A 12,427-nucleotide genomic window follows, 5' to 3' on the forward strand; every position below is an offset into this window, starting at 1 on the left:
TTTAGGGCTCTGTGGTTCCTGACGTCTCCAAACTTCTGGGTGCCACCACCTTCCCCGGTGCCAGCCATGGAAGCTGCTTGAGGGACACCTGGTCCAGCCACAGCCTTGCAGGGAGCCGAAAGATGCCCACCCTGCCGCAGCCAGCATGCCTCGCTGTGTGTAGTAGCTGGACCCCACACCTGCTCACTCACACACCCCTCACCGCTCAGCTCGCCCTTGGCACGAATGAGACCCAAGCTAGTAGCACGAGATGAGTGCAGCCTGCCAGGCCGAGTGGGCTCAGCGGGCCTGAGCAAAACTTAGGCAAACGTGCCACTGACCACAGAGGTTTCTGCTGGTGAAGCGACCCCAGGGATCCCGTAACAATATCATGGTACAAAATTGATGGCTTCTTGTTTGTTAGTGTTTTCCAAGAAGCAGAGGTCAAGACTAGACTGGAGGAGCAAGCGATGAGGGGAATGCTGTTGGAGGATAGAGGCGGGAGCTGGAGAAGGCAGGGAGCATCATCAGACCATGTCATAGCTCTGACACCTCTGCAGAAAGGGGAATTTTGTTTGGAGAATCTCAGACTATAGGGCAGGTCCAAAGAAGGCTGGGCTAGGTCAGTCTCAGTCTGGCAAGAATGGGCCTGCATTAACACTTCCACAGGGCTCAGTTACTGGCTGGCTGCAGCCCTGAGACCACATGGCCTCAGCTTCTAGTGGGTCACCAGGGCAGCCACTGAAAACACCAGCCAACTGTATTTCTCTCAACCGAAGAGCTAAATGGTGCATATTCACGACCACCACATCATGGTAAAGAGGAAATACTACAAGAGGAAGCATCTGAGATTTAGAATTCTAGTTCTCGTTCTGTCACTTATAGGTGTATGATTTTAGATGTCAGGTATGAACCTTAATTTCTTCACCTGAACAATGCAAATAATAACACCTGCCTAGTCTATATCAAAACGTTATAATTATCAAAGGAAATGAGTGTGAAAGTGCTTTGAAAAAGTAGGTGCGGTGGCTCATGCCTGTAATCCCAGCACTTTGGAGGGCCGAGGTGGGCGGATCACGAGGTCAGGAGATCGAGACCATCCTGGCTAACACGGTGAAACCCCGTTTCTACTAAAAATACAAAAAATTAGCCAGGCGTGGTGGCGGGCGCCTGTAGTCCCAGCTACCCAGGAGGCTGAGGCAGGAGAATGGCGAGAACTCGGGAGGCAGAGCTTGCAGTGAGCCAAGATCACGCCACTGCACTCCAGCCTGGGAGACAGCCAGACTCCGTCTCAAAAAAAAAAAAAAAAAAAATAAAATAAATAAATAAATAAAAAGCACATTAAGAGAGAAAAATGTAAATCTTATTGGAAGCCCTTTTAAAAAAAGGAACAATGACATGATGATAATTACAAGAACATGAAATTTTTATTAAATAAAATCAATGTTTAATCAACTTTCTTTCTAGAAAAAATTTTGTTTCCTTTCAAATATCTGATGTACACATGCAATTTTACAGTTAAGCCATGAATATAGTCATTCATTCATCATTGTCTCATCAAATATTTATGGATTATCTTGTATATTCCAGGCCCTTTTATTTTTTTTTTTTAGCAACTAGAGTTATAGAAAGGAATTTTTAAAAACTCACTGCAAAATAAATGTTTATATTACCATGTGTGTGGATGGGGACCAGCGCCAGGGAGTGTCCTTTTCATACTCCTTATAGATAAAACTGTCATGGCTCTAGCTACAGATGAGAATGATGTGAACAACTCTTTTTTAATTTTATCAATTTTGCCCCTTCAACTGTAGATTGTTCTCTGGCAGCCGGTAACAGCTGACCTTATTGTGAAGAAAAAACAAGTCCATTTTTTTGTAAATGCATCTGATGTCGACAATGTGAAAGCCCATTTAAATGTGAGCGGAATTCCATGCAGGTAGGCACCGTTCAATACATATTGAGTAGTTATTATAAACACCTACTATGCACTTGACTAGGGTATGGTATAATTGCTTCCTGGAAAAATAAAATGTATTAACCATGGCAACATAGAAGTCTCTGACTGGACCAAATGGACTGGTGATAAAGCCTAAGGTCCAGCTCTGTGATCTTGGATAAATGGTTCAACCCCTCATGACCTCCGTCCCTTATCTAAAATGCAGGTTAGACTCAGTGATTGGTAAAGCCTCTCATAGTTCCTTTTTCTCTGACTCTGTACCCAGACTCAGGGAGCAAAACTGTCATTTGCCTTGGTAGGCTTTTTGATATCTCCTGAAAAAGCAGCTGCGGGAGGGGATTTAGCTTCTGCTAATTCTTCTTCACAAAGACAGTGACCATTTCTGAATGTCTGGCTTTAAAAAGTGTAACAGGTAAAACCGAGAAAGACTCTGCAGAGATCTCGGGTTAGTCTGGCACTGCCCCTTACCACCTATATGACCCTGGGGGAATTATTCACCTCTCTGCTCCCAAGTTTTGTATATTAAGGGTAAAAACAGCACCTACCATGTGAATTAGAAATGATTTCCTTTTCTTAAAAAGTGTATCAGGTACAATTTCTGCTCACAGTCTAGCCTTCTTCTTATGGAGTCTCCTGTCTAATATCTCCCCTCCATATCCACTGCCCAACTGCCAGTACCTTCCTGGTGGCCTGGCCCCTTGAGACCATGCTCTCTTCTGTGTATCAATGGGTGCCCCCTGGATAATATGCTATGTTAATTATTAGTAATATATTATAGAGTATATTATAGGTGTGTACTGTTTTCCAGGAACTGTGCTGAACCTTTCTATTAATTGACATTATGTCTATTAATCTTTATTTAACCCCATGAAGTAGATGCAAGTAACCCCATTATATAGATGAAAAAATATCCTTACTTATAAAGGAATTTTTCAGGGTAAATCAGAAAGAACATGGCAGAGTTAGGAGTCGAACTTAGACCTTTCTGTTGTCAACACTGCGGCTTTTATTTATTGGCCTAAATAAAAGAACCCTTTATTAGTATGATAGCTAACTTTCAACTTGTCCATCTCAGGCGATAGAATGCCTGAATTCAGTTAAAATATTTGCCTGGTTAACAAATGTGGTGCTCTGAAGAGAAATGAGATGCCTTTACTGTACTTCCCTTTTCCTGTTCTATTTCTTTGGCTCTGCAGAACATCTGATGCAGGTCAAAGGGGGGAAAAATAAGAAAAAAAAAAAGAAAGAAAAGGCTTTTCTCCTTCTTCTTCCTCTTTAACTGAAAACAGCATAATACAGTGTTAGTCTGGATTGAACAAAGGTACATTAATCCATATATTCATATAAAAGACACTGAAGAATCACCATTGAGTAATGTTGGTAATGGTGGGAAAGGGTGGTTTTTATGGAGGTCCTGAAAATATACGTAATAGGAGCTACTTTTTCTCTAGTGCCCATGTAGGCTCTACTGAAAGGGCTTGTCAATCAGTTTATCACAATGCGAGATGTCTTACTTTTACCTTGATGAAATGCTTATGAAGTTTCTTAGTGATTTTTTTTCTTCATGCTCACCTGCTGTGCCTGCAATGGGCCATGTGGGAAGATCTACCCTCTGCTTGGAAACTAGCTCACTCTCTGTTTCATCACCTAGTGTCTTGCTGGCAGATGTGGAAGATCTTATTCAACAGCAGATTTCCAACGACACAGTCAGCCCCCGAGCCTCCGCATCGTACTATGAACAGTATCACTCACTAAATGAAGTAAGCCATCACACAGCTCTTCAAAGCTACTATTTTCATTTAACCAGCATTGCCATTTCAACCAGGGGAATATTCAAGAATCATAATTGGTGGAAGATGGTAAAAAATAAAACACATACACACTTAGGTTAATTAAATGGTGGTCATTCATTTTTTGGTAGATATCTTCCCTGAGAAGACTGCATCATATTTGGTAAACTGCAGGATGTTTGTGTACAGCTAAGAATATCTCTAACTGCTGGGAGTAACACTTTATGCTATGGAACAACAAAAATTAAAGAATAGGGGCTTTTAATTAAAACTGCCACCAAAAAATTACCAGTCCAATTAATCATGTCTCTTTGGACCATTACCCTAATTTTACTATTACTAATTACCAGATTAGCTCGCTGAATTAAAGGAATATATTCACTTATATTTAATACACTATAACTAATTGCATTTTATTCCTTAGAAGGAAGCTATTTAAACTAATAATAATAATAATGCCTTTGTTTTAATCTTTAAGAAATTGGATTTTTTTTTCTATCAGTACTTACAGGTTCCACTCCTTCTAGAGAGAACTTGAGTAAGATGTTGATGTGCAGGTGAGACCTCAGCAAGCTTTCACATAATCCACTAAAAGCCATTCCCTGTATTTGTTAGTTGAAAGAATAAATTCGCAGGAGGACTTTCTTTTTTATATGATATTCTCCAAGTAGTAAAAATACCTTGATGCCTTTTTATGAGTATGCAGCTATATTGCCTAATATAACTATTTTTGTCATCTTTGACTAAGTGCCCAGAAACTATTAGGGACCATATCCATATTTTTAAGACATCTAAGACTTAGGTAATGAGAATCAGTTTTATGTATATAATCTTTAAAAGCATCTGTTCCTTCCCAGTTAATTAAGCCAGAGTCAGTATGCTTCTAGAATGTGTGCCTGGTTGATTGAGGGGGCCTTACAATTGCACCCCCCCTTTTTTAATCTCTCCTACATCTATCCAACTTAGACCACCACTCTCCAGCATCCATCAGCACGACTGCATGAGCAAACTTGATGCAGAGAGGCTTCATAGGTGGGATTTGCAAAATACAGAAGGTGAAACTGTCACTGCTGTGATAAGTTTGGTGGGGAGAGGGGAATGCCATAAACAGAAGTATTTTTAAATATTTGTTAAAAGATATTTTAATTATTTTGTTCAAAAAAGTTATGTTTTCTTACCATATCTTCAGGAAAGAGTTGGAATGACACAGGAGGAAAAAATAAGCACATGGCTCTATTAGTTTTCTAGGGCTGCGGTAATAAAATACCACAGACTGTGTAGCTGAAATCACAGAAATTTGTTTTCTCATGATTCTAGAGGCTAGAAGATCAAGGTGTCAGTAGGTTTGGTTTCTACTGAGGCCTCTTTCCTCAGCTTGTAGGTAGTTGCCATCTCACAGTGTTCTTCCTCATATGCCTTTTCTTTCCTTTTTTTTTTTTTTTTTTGAGACAGAGTTTCTCTCTGTCACCCAGGCTGGAGTGCGATAGCATGATTTTGGCTCACTGCAACCTGCGCCTCTTGGGTTCAAGCAATTCTCCTGCCCCAGCCTCCAGAGTAGCTGGGACTAGAGGTGCATACCACCACGCCCAGCTAATTTTTTGTATTTTTAGTAGAGATGGGATTTCACCATGTTGGACAGGCTGGTCTTGAATTCCTGAGCTCAAGTGATCTGCTCGCCTTGGCCTCCCAAAGTTCTAGGATTACAGGCGTGAGCCACCACGCCCAGCCTCATATGACCTTTTGTTTGTGCACATGCATCCCTGGTCTCTCTCTGTATATCTTAATCTCCTCTTCATATAAGGACACCAGTCAGATTGGATTCGTGCCCACTCTAAGGGCCTCATGTTGACTTGATCATCTCTTTAAAGGCCCTATCTCCAAATACAGTCACTTTCTAACCTACTGGGAGTTAGGGATTCAACATATGAATTGGAGAAAGGGGTACAACATCTACTCCTTAACTATGACGTTCTAGAAAATGTCTTGTGCTTCTCTCTGCACCCCCGCCCCTATTATTTTCTAAGAGGTTCATAGGAACCATAACCATTTTGCTCTCAGAATATTCCTCTAAGTGCTCCTTTCCCTTTGATCAGTGGTCTCTTGATCAGCCCTCCCTACAAGATGGCCTGGTGGGCAGCAGAGGTTATTTTGTCATTGACTCACACCAGGAGATCTTAAATGATCCAGTGTAGGGAGAAAGAAACAAATGGCCAAAAATTACTTCTTAGAAGAAATGGTGAGAGAAAAGAGTTCTTCAAAGGATGTTACATTATTACCCCAGCTTAGTTTGAGAAATGAATAAAGTCTGTCAGTTAAACTGCCTTCATATTATACAGCCTCTCCTGTTAGAGGAAATCTACTGAAGTATCAATGCATAAATTATTTTTTTGTGGTAGCTTTCTCAGATGTATTTATGCCTAGAAGAGTAACACAGGAAATGGAGATTCAATTAGGAAATTGCTGACGGTTACATTTCTGACACCCCAGACACTGACAGGGTCAGTACTTGGTGGCAGGTGGGCAGGAACCCTTAATTCTCAGCATGGGGACAACCACTCACACCTACCACTCATGCTGGTTATGTGATCTCAGAGAACCCAAGGATAAATGGTGCTCCAGTTTTTACCAGCTAGGATTGCTATTTGAAATCACTCTAGAAAAGTTCCCAGAGATAAAGCCAGGGTTTGATTGCTTCTGTTTCAGAAGGCATCAGAGTTTAAGAATGGACCCTGGAAAGTTGGTCCAAATTAAAACATAACCCAGTTCAATCCCAGCAATCCCAAACCAGACAATAATTCAATGCTTGCTTTGAAGTGGGTGCTAGCCTAAAGTCAGAATTTTTTTTTCTTTTCTTTTCTTTTTTTTTTTTTGCTTTTTCCTTCCCCTATTATCTTGACAGAACCTCAAATACAACTGGACTTCCACCCAAGAGAGAGGTCCAGAATCAAACTAGTTCTTGGGGGGATAATTGAGTTTGTTTGTTTTTCCTCCAGATTGTCCCCACCTTTGCCTCTCATCATTGTGCCAATCTCACTGTGCTTGCACAGGTCTTTAGTGGGAAACAATGATGCTTCCATTTATCCTGCATGAAGACAGTGCTCAGGGCTCCCTTCATCTTGAAAAGTGCATTTTTTAAGAAGTCTCATATAAAAGTGAACTTTTGAATGAATGAGAACAAGAATTTCATACACAGGGGCAGTGACTCAATGTGATGACTTTAAAAATAACTTTCAGGGGCCATAGTTTATAGATTAACTTTTCCTACCTCATTATAAGTATCTTAGCACTTTTTCACTCTTTCTCAAAACCTTGACACTTATCAAAACTTTAATTTTATTAATTTCCCTAAACAGCAGAAGAAACACCCTGCCCTAAGTGCTTTAGGTCCTCGTGCATTCCACATACAGAGGTTTTCCTTTCTCTGAAGAAGTTGTCTGCTTCCTTTGGTCAGGGAAATGCTTTGAACTTGGCTTCGTGACTAACCTCTGGTTTCCATTTTGCTAGATCTATTCTTGGATAGAATTTATAACTGAGAGGCATCCTGATATGCTTACAAAAATCCACATTGGATCCTCATTTGAGAAGAACCCACTCTATGTTTTAAAGGTATGTTGTGGGGAAAGTTGTTGATCTTTCAATGTGAGGGGAGGGATTAATTCTCCAGTCGTGTTTGTTAAAACTTGAGTTTGTTTCCTTTGAGATCTGAAAATATTTGCATTACAAGTGTTCAACTTTAATACCTGGCTGTTTAGGGGTTGGTTATTTTTCCCATTAATAATACAGTCTTGTCCTGGTCTGTATGTCCTAATCTCCTCCCACAAGGACACCAGTCAGTCTGGATTAGTACCCACCCTAAGGGCCTCATGTTAACTTAATCACCTCTTTAAAGGCCCTATCTCCAAATACAATCTCTAGGGGGTTAAGGCTTCAGTTCTAGATGAATCCTAGTTCTAGAATTAACTCTGTTTCTGTTTATGTGACATTAGATAAGCCATTTAACATTTCCATAAAATGAAGGAAGTGGTGTTTATTTTTTTCAAGTCTTTGTTTTATTTTCGTTAGTGGACAAACACTATTTCTGTTAGTGGACAAACACTAACAGAAAATAAAACAGGGACTTGAAAAAATAAAATTAAAAATTAAAAAAAGTGGTGCAGCTTTTTGATGTTAATTTTTAAAAATTGATACATAATAATTGTACATGTTTCTGGGGTACATGTGATTTTTTTTCTCCCTCCCTCCTCACATGTGATGTTTTGATACATGCATACAATGTGTAAATCAGGGTATTTGGGATATCCATCACTTCAAACATTTATCATTTCTTTGTGTTGGGAACATTTTAAGTTCATCTTCTAGCTATTTTGAAATATTGTTGATTCTCGTCACCCTACTGCGCTACTACACACTAGAACTTATTCCTTCTATCTATTTTGTACCCACTAATTAATCTGTCTTTATCCTCCTTTCCCAGCCTCTGGTAATCACCATTCTACTCTCTACCTCTATGAGATCAACATTTTCCACTCCCCATATCAGTGAGAACATGTAGTATTTGTCTTTCCCTACATAGCTTATTTCAGGGCATGTTGCTGCAAATGATAGGATTTTATTCCTTTTAATGCCTGAGTAATATTCCATTTGTTATCCACATTTTCCACATGGATATCCACATTTTCTTTATCCACATCCACATTTTCTTTATCCATTCATCTGTTGAAGAACACTTAGGTTGATTCTATATCTTGACTATTGTGAATGGTGTTGTAATAAACATGGGAGTGCAGGTATCTTTTTGATATACTGATTTCCTTTCTTTTGGATACATACCCAATAATAGGACTGCTGGCTTATATGGTAGTTCCATTTTTAGTTTTTTGAGGAACCTCCACATTGTTTTTCATAGTGGCTGTACTAATTTACATTCCTACCAACAGTGTACAAGGGTTCCCCTTTCTCCACATCCTCTCTAGCATTCGTAATTGCCTGTCTTTTGGATAAAAGCCATTTTAACTGGGATGAGATGACATTGCATTGTGGTTTTAATTCACATTTCCCTGATGATTAGTGATGTTGAGGATTTTTTTCATATACCTGTTGCCCATTTGTGTGTCTTCTTTTGAGAAATGTCTGTTCAGATTCCTTTCTCACTTTTAAAATTGGATTATTTGTTTTTTTCCTTTTGAATTGTTTGTGTTCCTTATATATTCTGGTTATTAAGTCCCTGTTGGATGGATAGCTTGCACATATTTTCTCCCATTTTTTCTTTTCACGCTGTTATTTCCTTTGCTGTGCAGAAGCAAATTTTCAGTTTAATGTAATCCCCTTTATCTATTTTTGCTTCTGTTGACTGTGCTTTTGAGATCTTACCCAAAAAATCTTTGCTGAGACCAAAGTCCTGAATTGTTTTCCCAATGTTTTCTTCTAGTAGTTTTATAGTTTTAGGTCTTACATTTAAGTCTAATCTGTTTTTAGTTGATTTTATATATAAGGTGAGAGATAGGCATTTAGTTTGAATTTTATGAATAAAATTTTTCCCAATACCATTTATTGACAAGACTGTCCTTTTCCCAATGTATGTTCTTGGTGCCTTTGTTGAAAATGAGTTAACTGTAGATCTGTGGATTTATTTCTGGGTTCTCTATTCTAATCCATTGGTCCATGTGTCTGTTTTTATGCCAGTACCATGCTGTTTTAGTACTCCAGCTTTGCTCATTCTGTTCAGCATTGCTTTGGATTTTCAAGATCTCTTATGGCTCCATATGAATTTTAGAATTTTTTTTCTCTTTCTATGAAGAGTATATTGATATTGACAGGGATTGCATTGAATCTGTAGATTCCATTGGGTAGTATGGACATTTTAACAATATTAATTCTTAAGCCCGTGAGCATGAGGTATCTTTTCATTTTTTTGTGTATTCTCTTCAGTTTCTTTCATCAGTGTTCTATGATCTTAATTGTAGGTCTTTCACTTCTTTGGTTAGATTTATTACAGGTTTTTTTTTTGGTCATTGTAAATGGTATTTCTTTCTTGATTTTTCTTTTAGGTTGTCTGCTATTGTTGTATATAAATGCTACTGATTTTGTGTGCTAATTTTATAACCTGCAATTTACTGAATTTATCAGTTCTAACACAGTTTTTTGGTGGAGGCTAGGTTTTTCTAAATATAAGATCGTGTCATCTAAAACCAAGGATAATTTGATTTTTCCCTTCCAATTTAGATGCCTTTTATTTCTTTCTCTTACCTGTTTGCTCTGGTTAGTACTTCCTGGTACAGCTTTTGAAACTAAAGTAAGACCAGGACAACAAATCCCAGCGAGGGACAAACAGCCGGACAAGGCTGAAGTCCTTTGCAGTAGGGTTCTTATGATGGTTTCTACTCCAATTGCCACCCATTTGGTTATTTATTTTCAATTGCAAAATATTATGCAAGAGAAATTGATTAACCTAACTTGGATTGGATGTCTTCTCTCTTGAATAAATTGACCTTAGTAAAGGTCAGTGAAAATAGCCACAGCCAATTGTTTTCAGAACTAGGAAACAACTCTATAGTTCTGTTTTCTACCTCTCTCTCTTAAAAAAAATTTTTTTAAAGCTCTGGAAAATAATGTAGTCACTAAAAATGTACATTTAATTTAGTAACATATAATTTATGCACAGTATCCCAATATTATCTAAATTGTGATAGGTGAGCCTCTTCAGTCATTCAAAGATAAGACTTTGGGTTAGGACTTCTCAATTTTAATCTGTCGTTTACAAGAACTTACAGTGCAGACTCAAGGCAGACATATGAAATGTTGGGTCCCCTTGGTCATTGAGTTGGTCAATCAGATTGGATCCATGTATCATGGCATATCCACCCATGACATTTGCTTTCAGCCATGTTGTGTGTAGTCCTTGGAACATACTTATCTGGAACCTGTACACGTTGAAAAATCATGCATTCTGGATGGTTTGGTCCTACTCTTACTTGATCAAGGATGTGCAGATAATGTGAGTCTCTGGGATTTTGCCAACTTTTCGGTGTCAGAACCAGTGCCAAGAAAATTGGCCCAGGACTTAGAAAGGTCAAGTAAAGGAACTAATCCAGACAACTTAAGATTTTCTTTGCATTGAGTAGATTAAGCTGGGTAGTTCTCTTTGACTATACAATTTGACGATTAGTGGCCAACGCCATTGGGCTTTCTCACTTACTATCCTGTTAAATATTGCTAGCTCCAAGTTAGGAAAAAACCTCCTGGAGTGGTTCAAATGACAGTCTAAATATCTAACTCTTTCTTTTTCTTATTTTGGAATTGCAAGTCTACATATTTGATTTTGCAACAGTCTTCTCCCTTCCCTCTATACCAGTGGTCCTCAACCCCTGGGCTGCAGACAGGTACCAGTACACGGCCTGTTAGGAACGAGGCCACACAACTGGAGATGAATAGCCAGCGAGCAAGCATTACTGCCTGAGCAATGCTTCCTGTCAGATCAGTGGCAGCGTTAGATTCTCATAGGAGCACAAACCCCACTGTGAACCGCGCATGCAAAGGATTTAGGTTGCATGCTCCTTATGAGAATCTAATGCCTGATGATCTGAGGTGGAACAGTTTTATCCCCAAACCATCCCCACCACTGATTCCACCCCACCTCTGCCCCATCCATGGAAAAATTGTCTTCCATGAAACTGGTCCCTGGTGCCAAAAAGGTTGGGGACCACTGCTCTATACCCTAAACTGTGTTGTAGCTGACTTTTAAAGGCAAATACATTATGATTAATTTTGGAGGTGTTCTTGATAATTCTTCTAAAGACATCAAAGGCTATTATTGAGAAAAGGTTGATGATTCTTATTCCAGAGTTAGCAGCTTGTGTTAGCCCACCATACTGGGAAAAAACCTCTCTCCCTGGATTTGCTGGTAAGTTCGTGAGAGGTTAGATGTGTGCTTCTTTTTGTGTGAAATAAAGAAATAATCCACATAAAAAAAAATATGCACTCAGGAAAATCTTGAGGGAGTTTCTGCTCCGGGTGTGTCTCCACACCTCCTGGGGAAGATTGCCATCCAACTCACACCCATTTACCTCTAAATGAAGCAGGAAGATACAGCCCAAATCATTAGTTCTCTGGTCTCTTCTTTGAAACTTCCACATGCAGCTCTGACATGACTGCATAATTGTGGGAGGATAAAAACAGTTTTAAATCAAAGAGTCCTGGCTTCAAACTTCAGTTTCAATTCACACCAGCTTTACTACCTTAACTAATGTCACTTAGTATCACCAGTGTTTAAATTTCCCTTGAGAATTTTCAAAGAAATGCAGAACAATGCATATCTCAGAGATTTGCTGAAACTATTAAATATAAGCACTATATAAATGAAAGTTATTATCCTGAAGCTTATTGTTACTGTTTTTGCTACTTTTGGGGTTTCTTTGAGCAGGTTTCTGGAAAAGAACAAACAGCCAAAAATGCCATATGGATTGACTGTGGAATCCATGCCAGAGAATGGATCTCTCCTGCTTTCTGCTTGTGGTTCATAGGCCATGTAAGTATTCACATTCTCTTAACCCTATTTCTCAAAATGGTGCCCAAGATCACCTGTGTCAGACTCAACTGGGCTATTTATTAAAATGCATTTTCCTAGGTCACATCATGAAGCTTGGGAATCTACAATTTTCACAAGCTTCCCAGGTGACTTTTATGCATTAGTAAGTTGAAG

General features: G+C 39.0%; 1 protein-coding gene and 1 long non-coding RNA gene across 2 annotated transcripts in view; one reads left to right on the forward strand and one right to left on the reverse strand.

Annotated features, from left to right (window-relative positions):
* The window catches only part of CPB2 (carboxypeptidase B2), a 51,491-nt gene that overhangs the window by 18,904 nt on the left and 20,160 nt on the right, over nucleotides 1–12,427 (forward strand). The window contains exons 3-6 of the mRNA XM_509667.9: nucleotides 1,794–1,918; nucleotides 3,591–3,699; nucleotides 7,234–7,335; nucleotides 12,149–12,253. Coding sequence (XP_509667.2) covers nucleotides 1,794–1,918; nucleotides 3,591–3,699; nucleotides 7,234–7,335; nucleotides 12,149–12,253 — 441 coding nt within the window. The remainder of the gene's footprint in view (nucleotides 1–1,793; nucleotides 1,919–3,590; nucleotides 3,700–7,233; nucleotides 7,336–12,148; nucleotides 12,254–12,427) is intronic.
* The window catches only part of LOC107968095 (uncharacterized), a 45,972-nt gene that overhangs the window by 12,770 nt on the left and 20,775 nt on the right, over nucleotides 1–12,427 (reverse strand). The window lies entirely within an intron of this gene.

Source organism: Pan troglodytes, chromosome 14, assembly GCF_028858775.2.
Source record: "Pan troglodytes isolate AG18354 chromosome 14, NHGRI_mPanTro3-v2.0_pri, whole genome shotgun sequence".
Lineage (NCBI taxonomy): Eukaryota > Metazoa > Chordata > Mammalia > Primates > Hominidae > Pan > Pan troglodytes.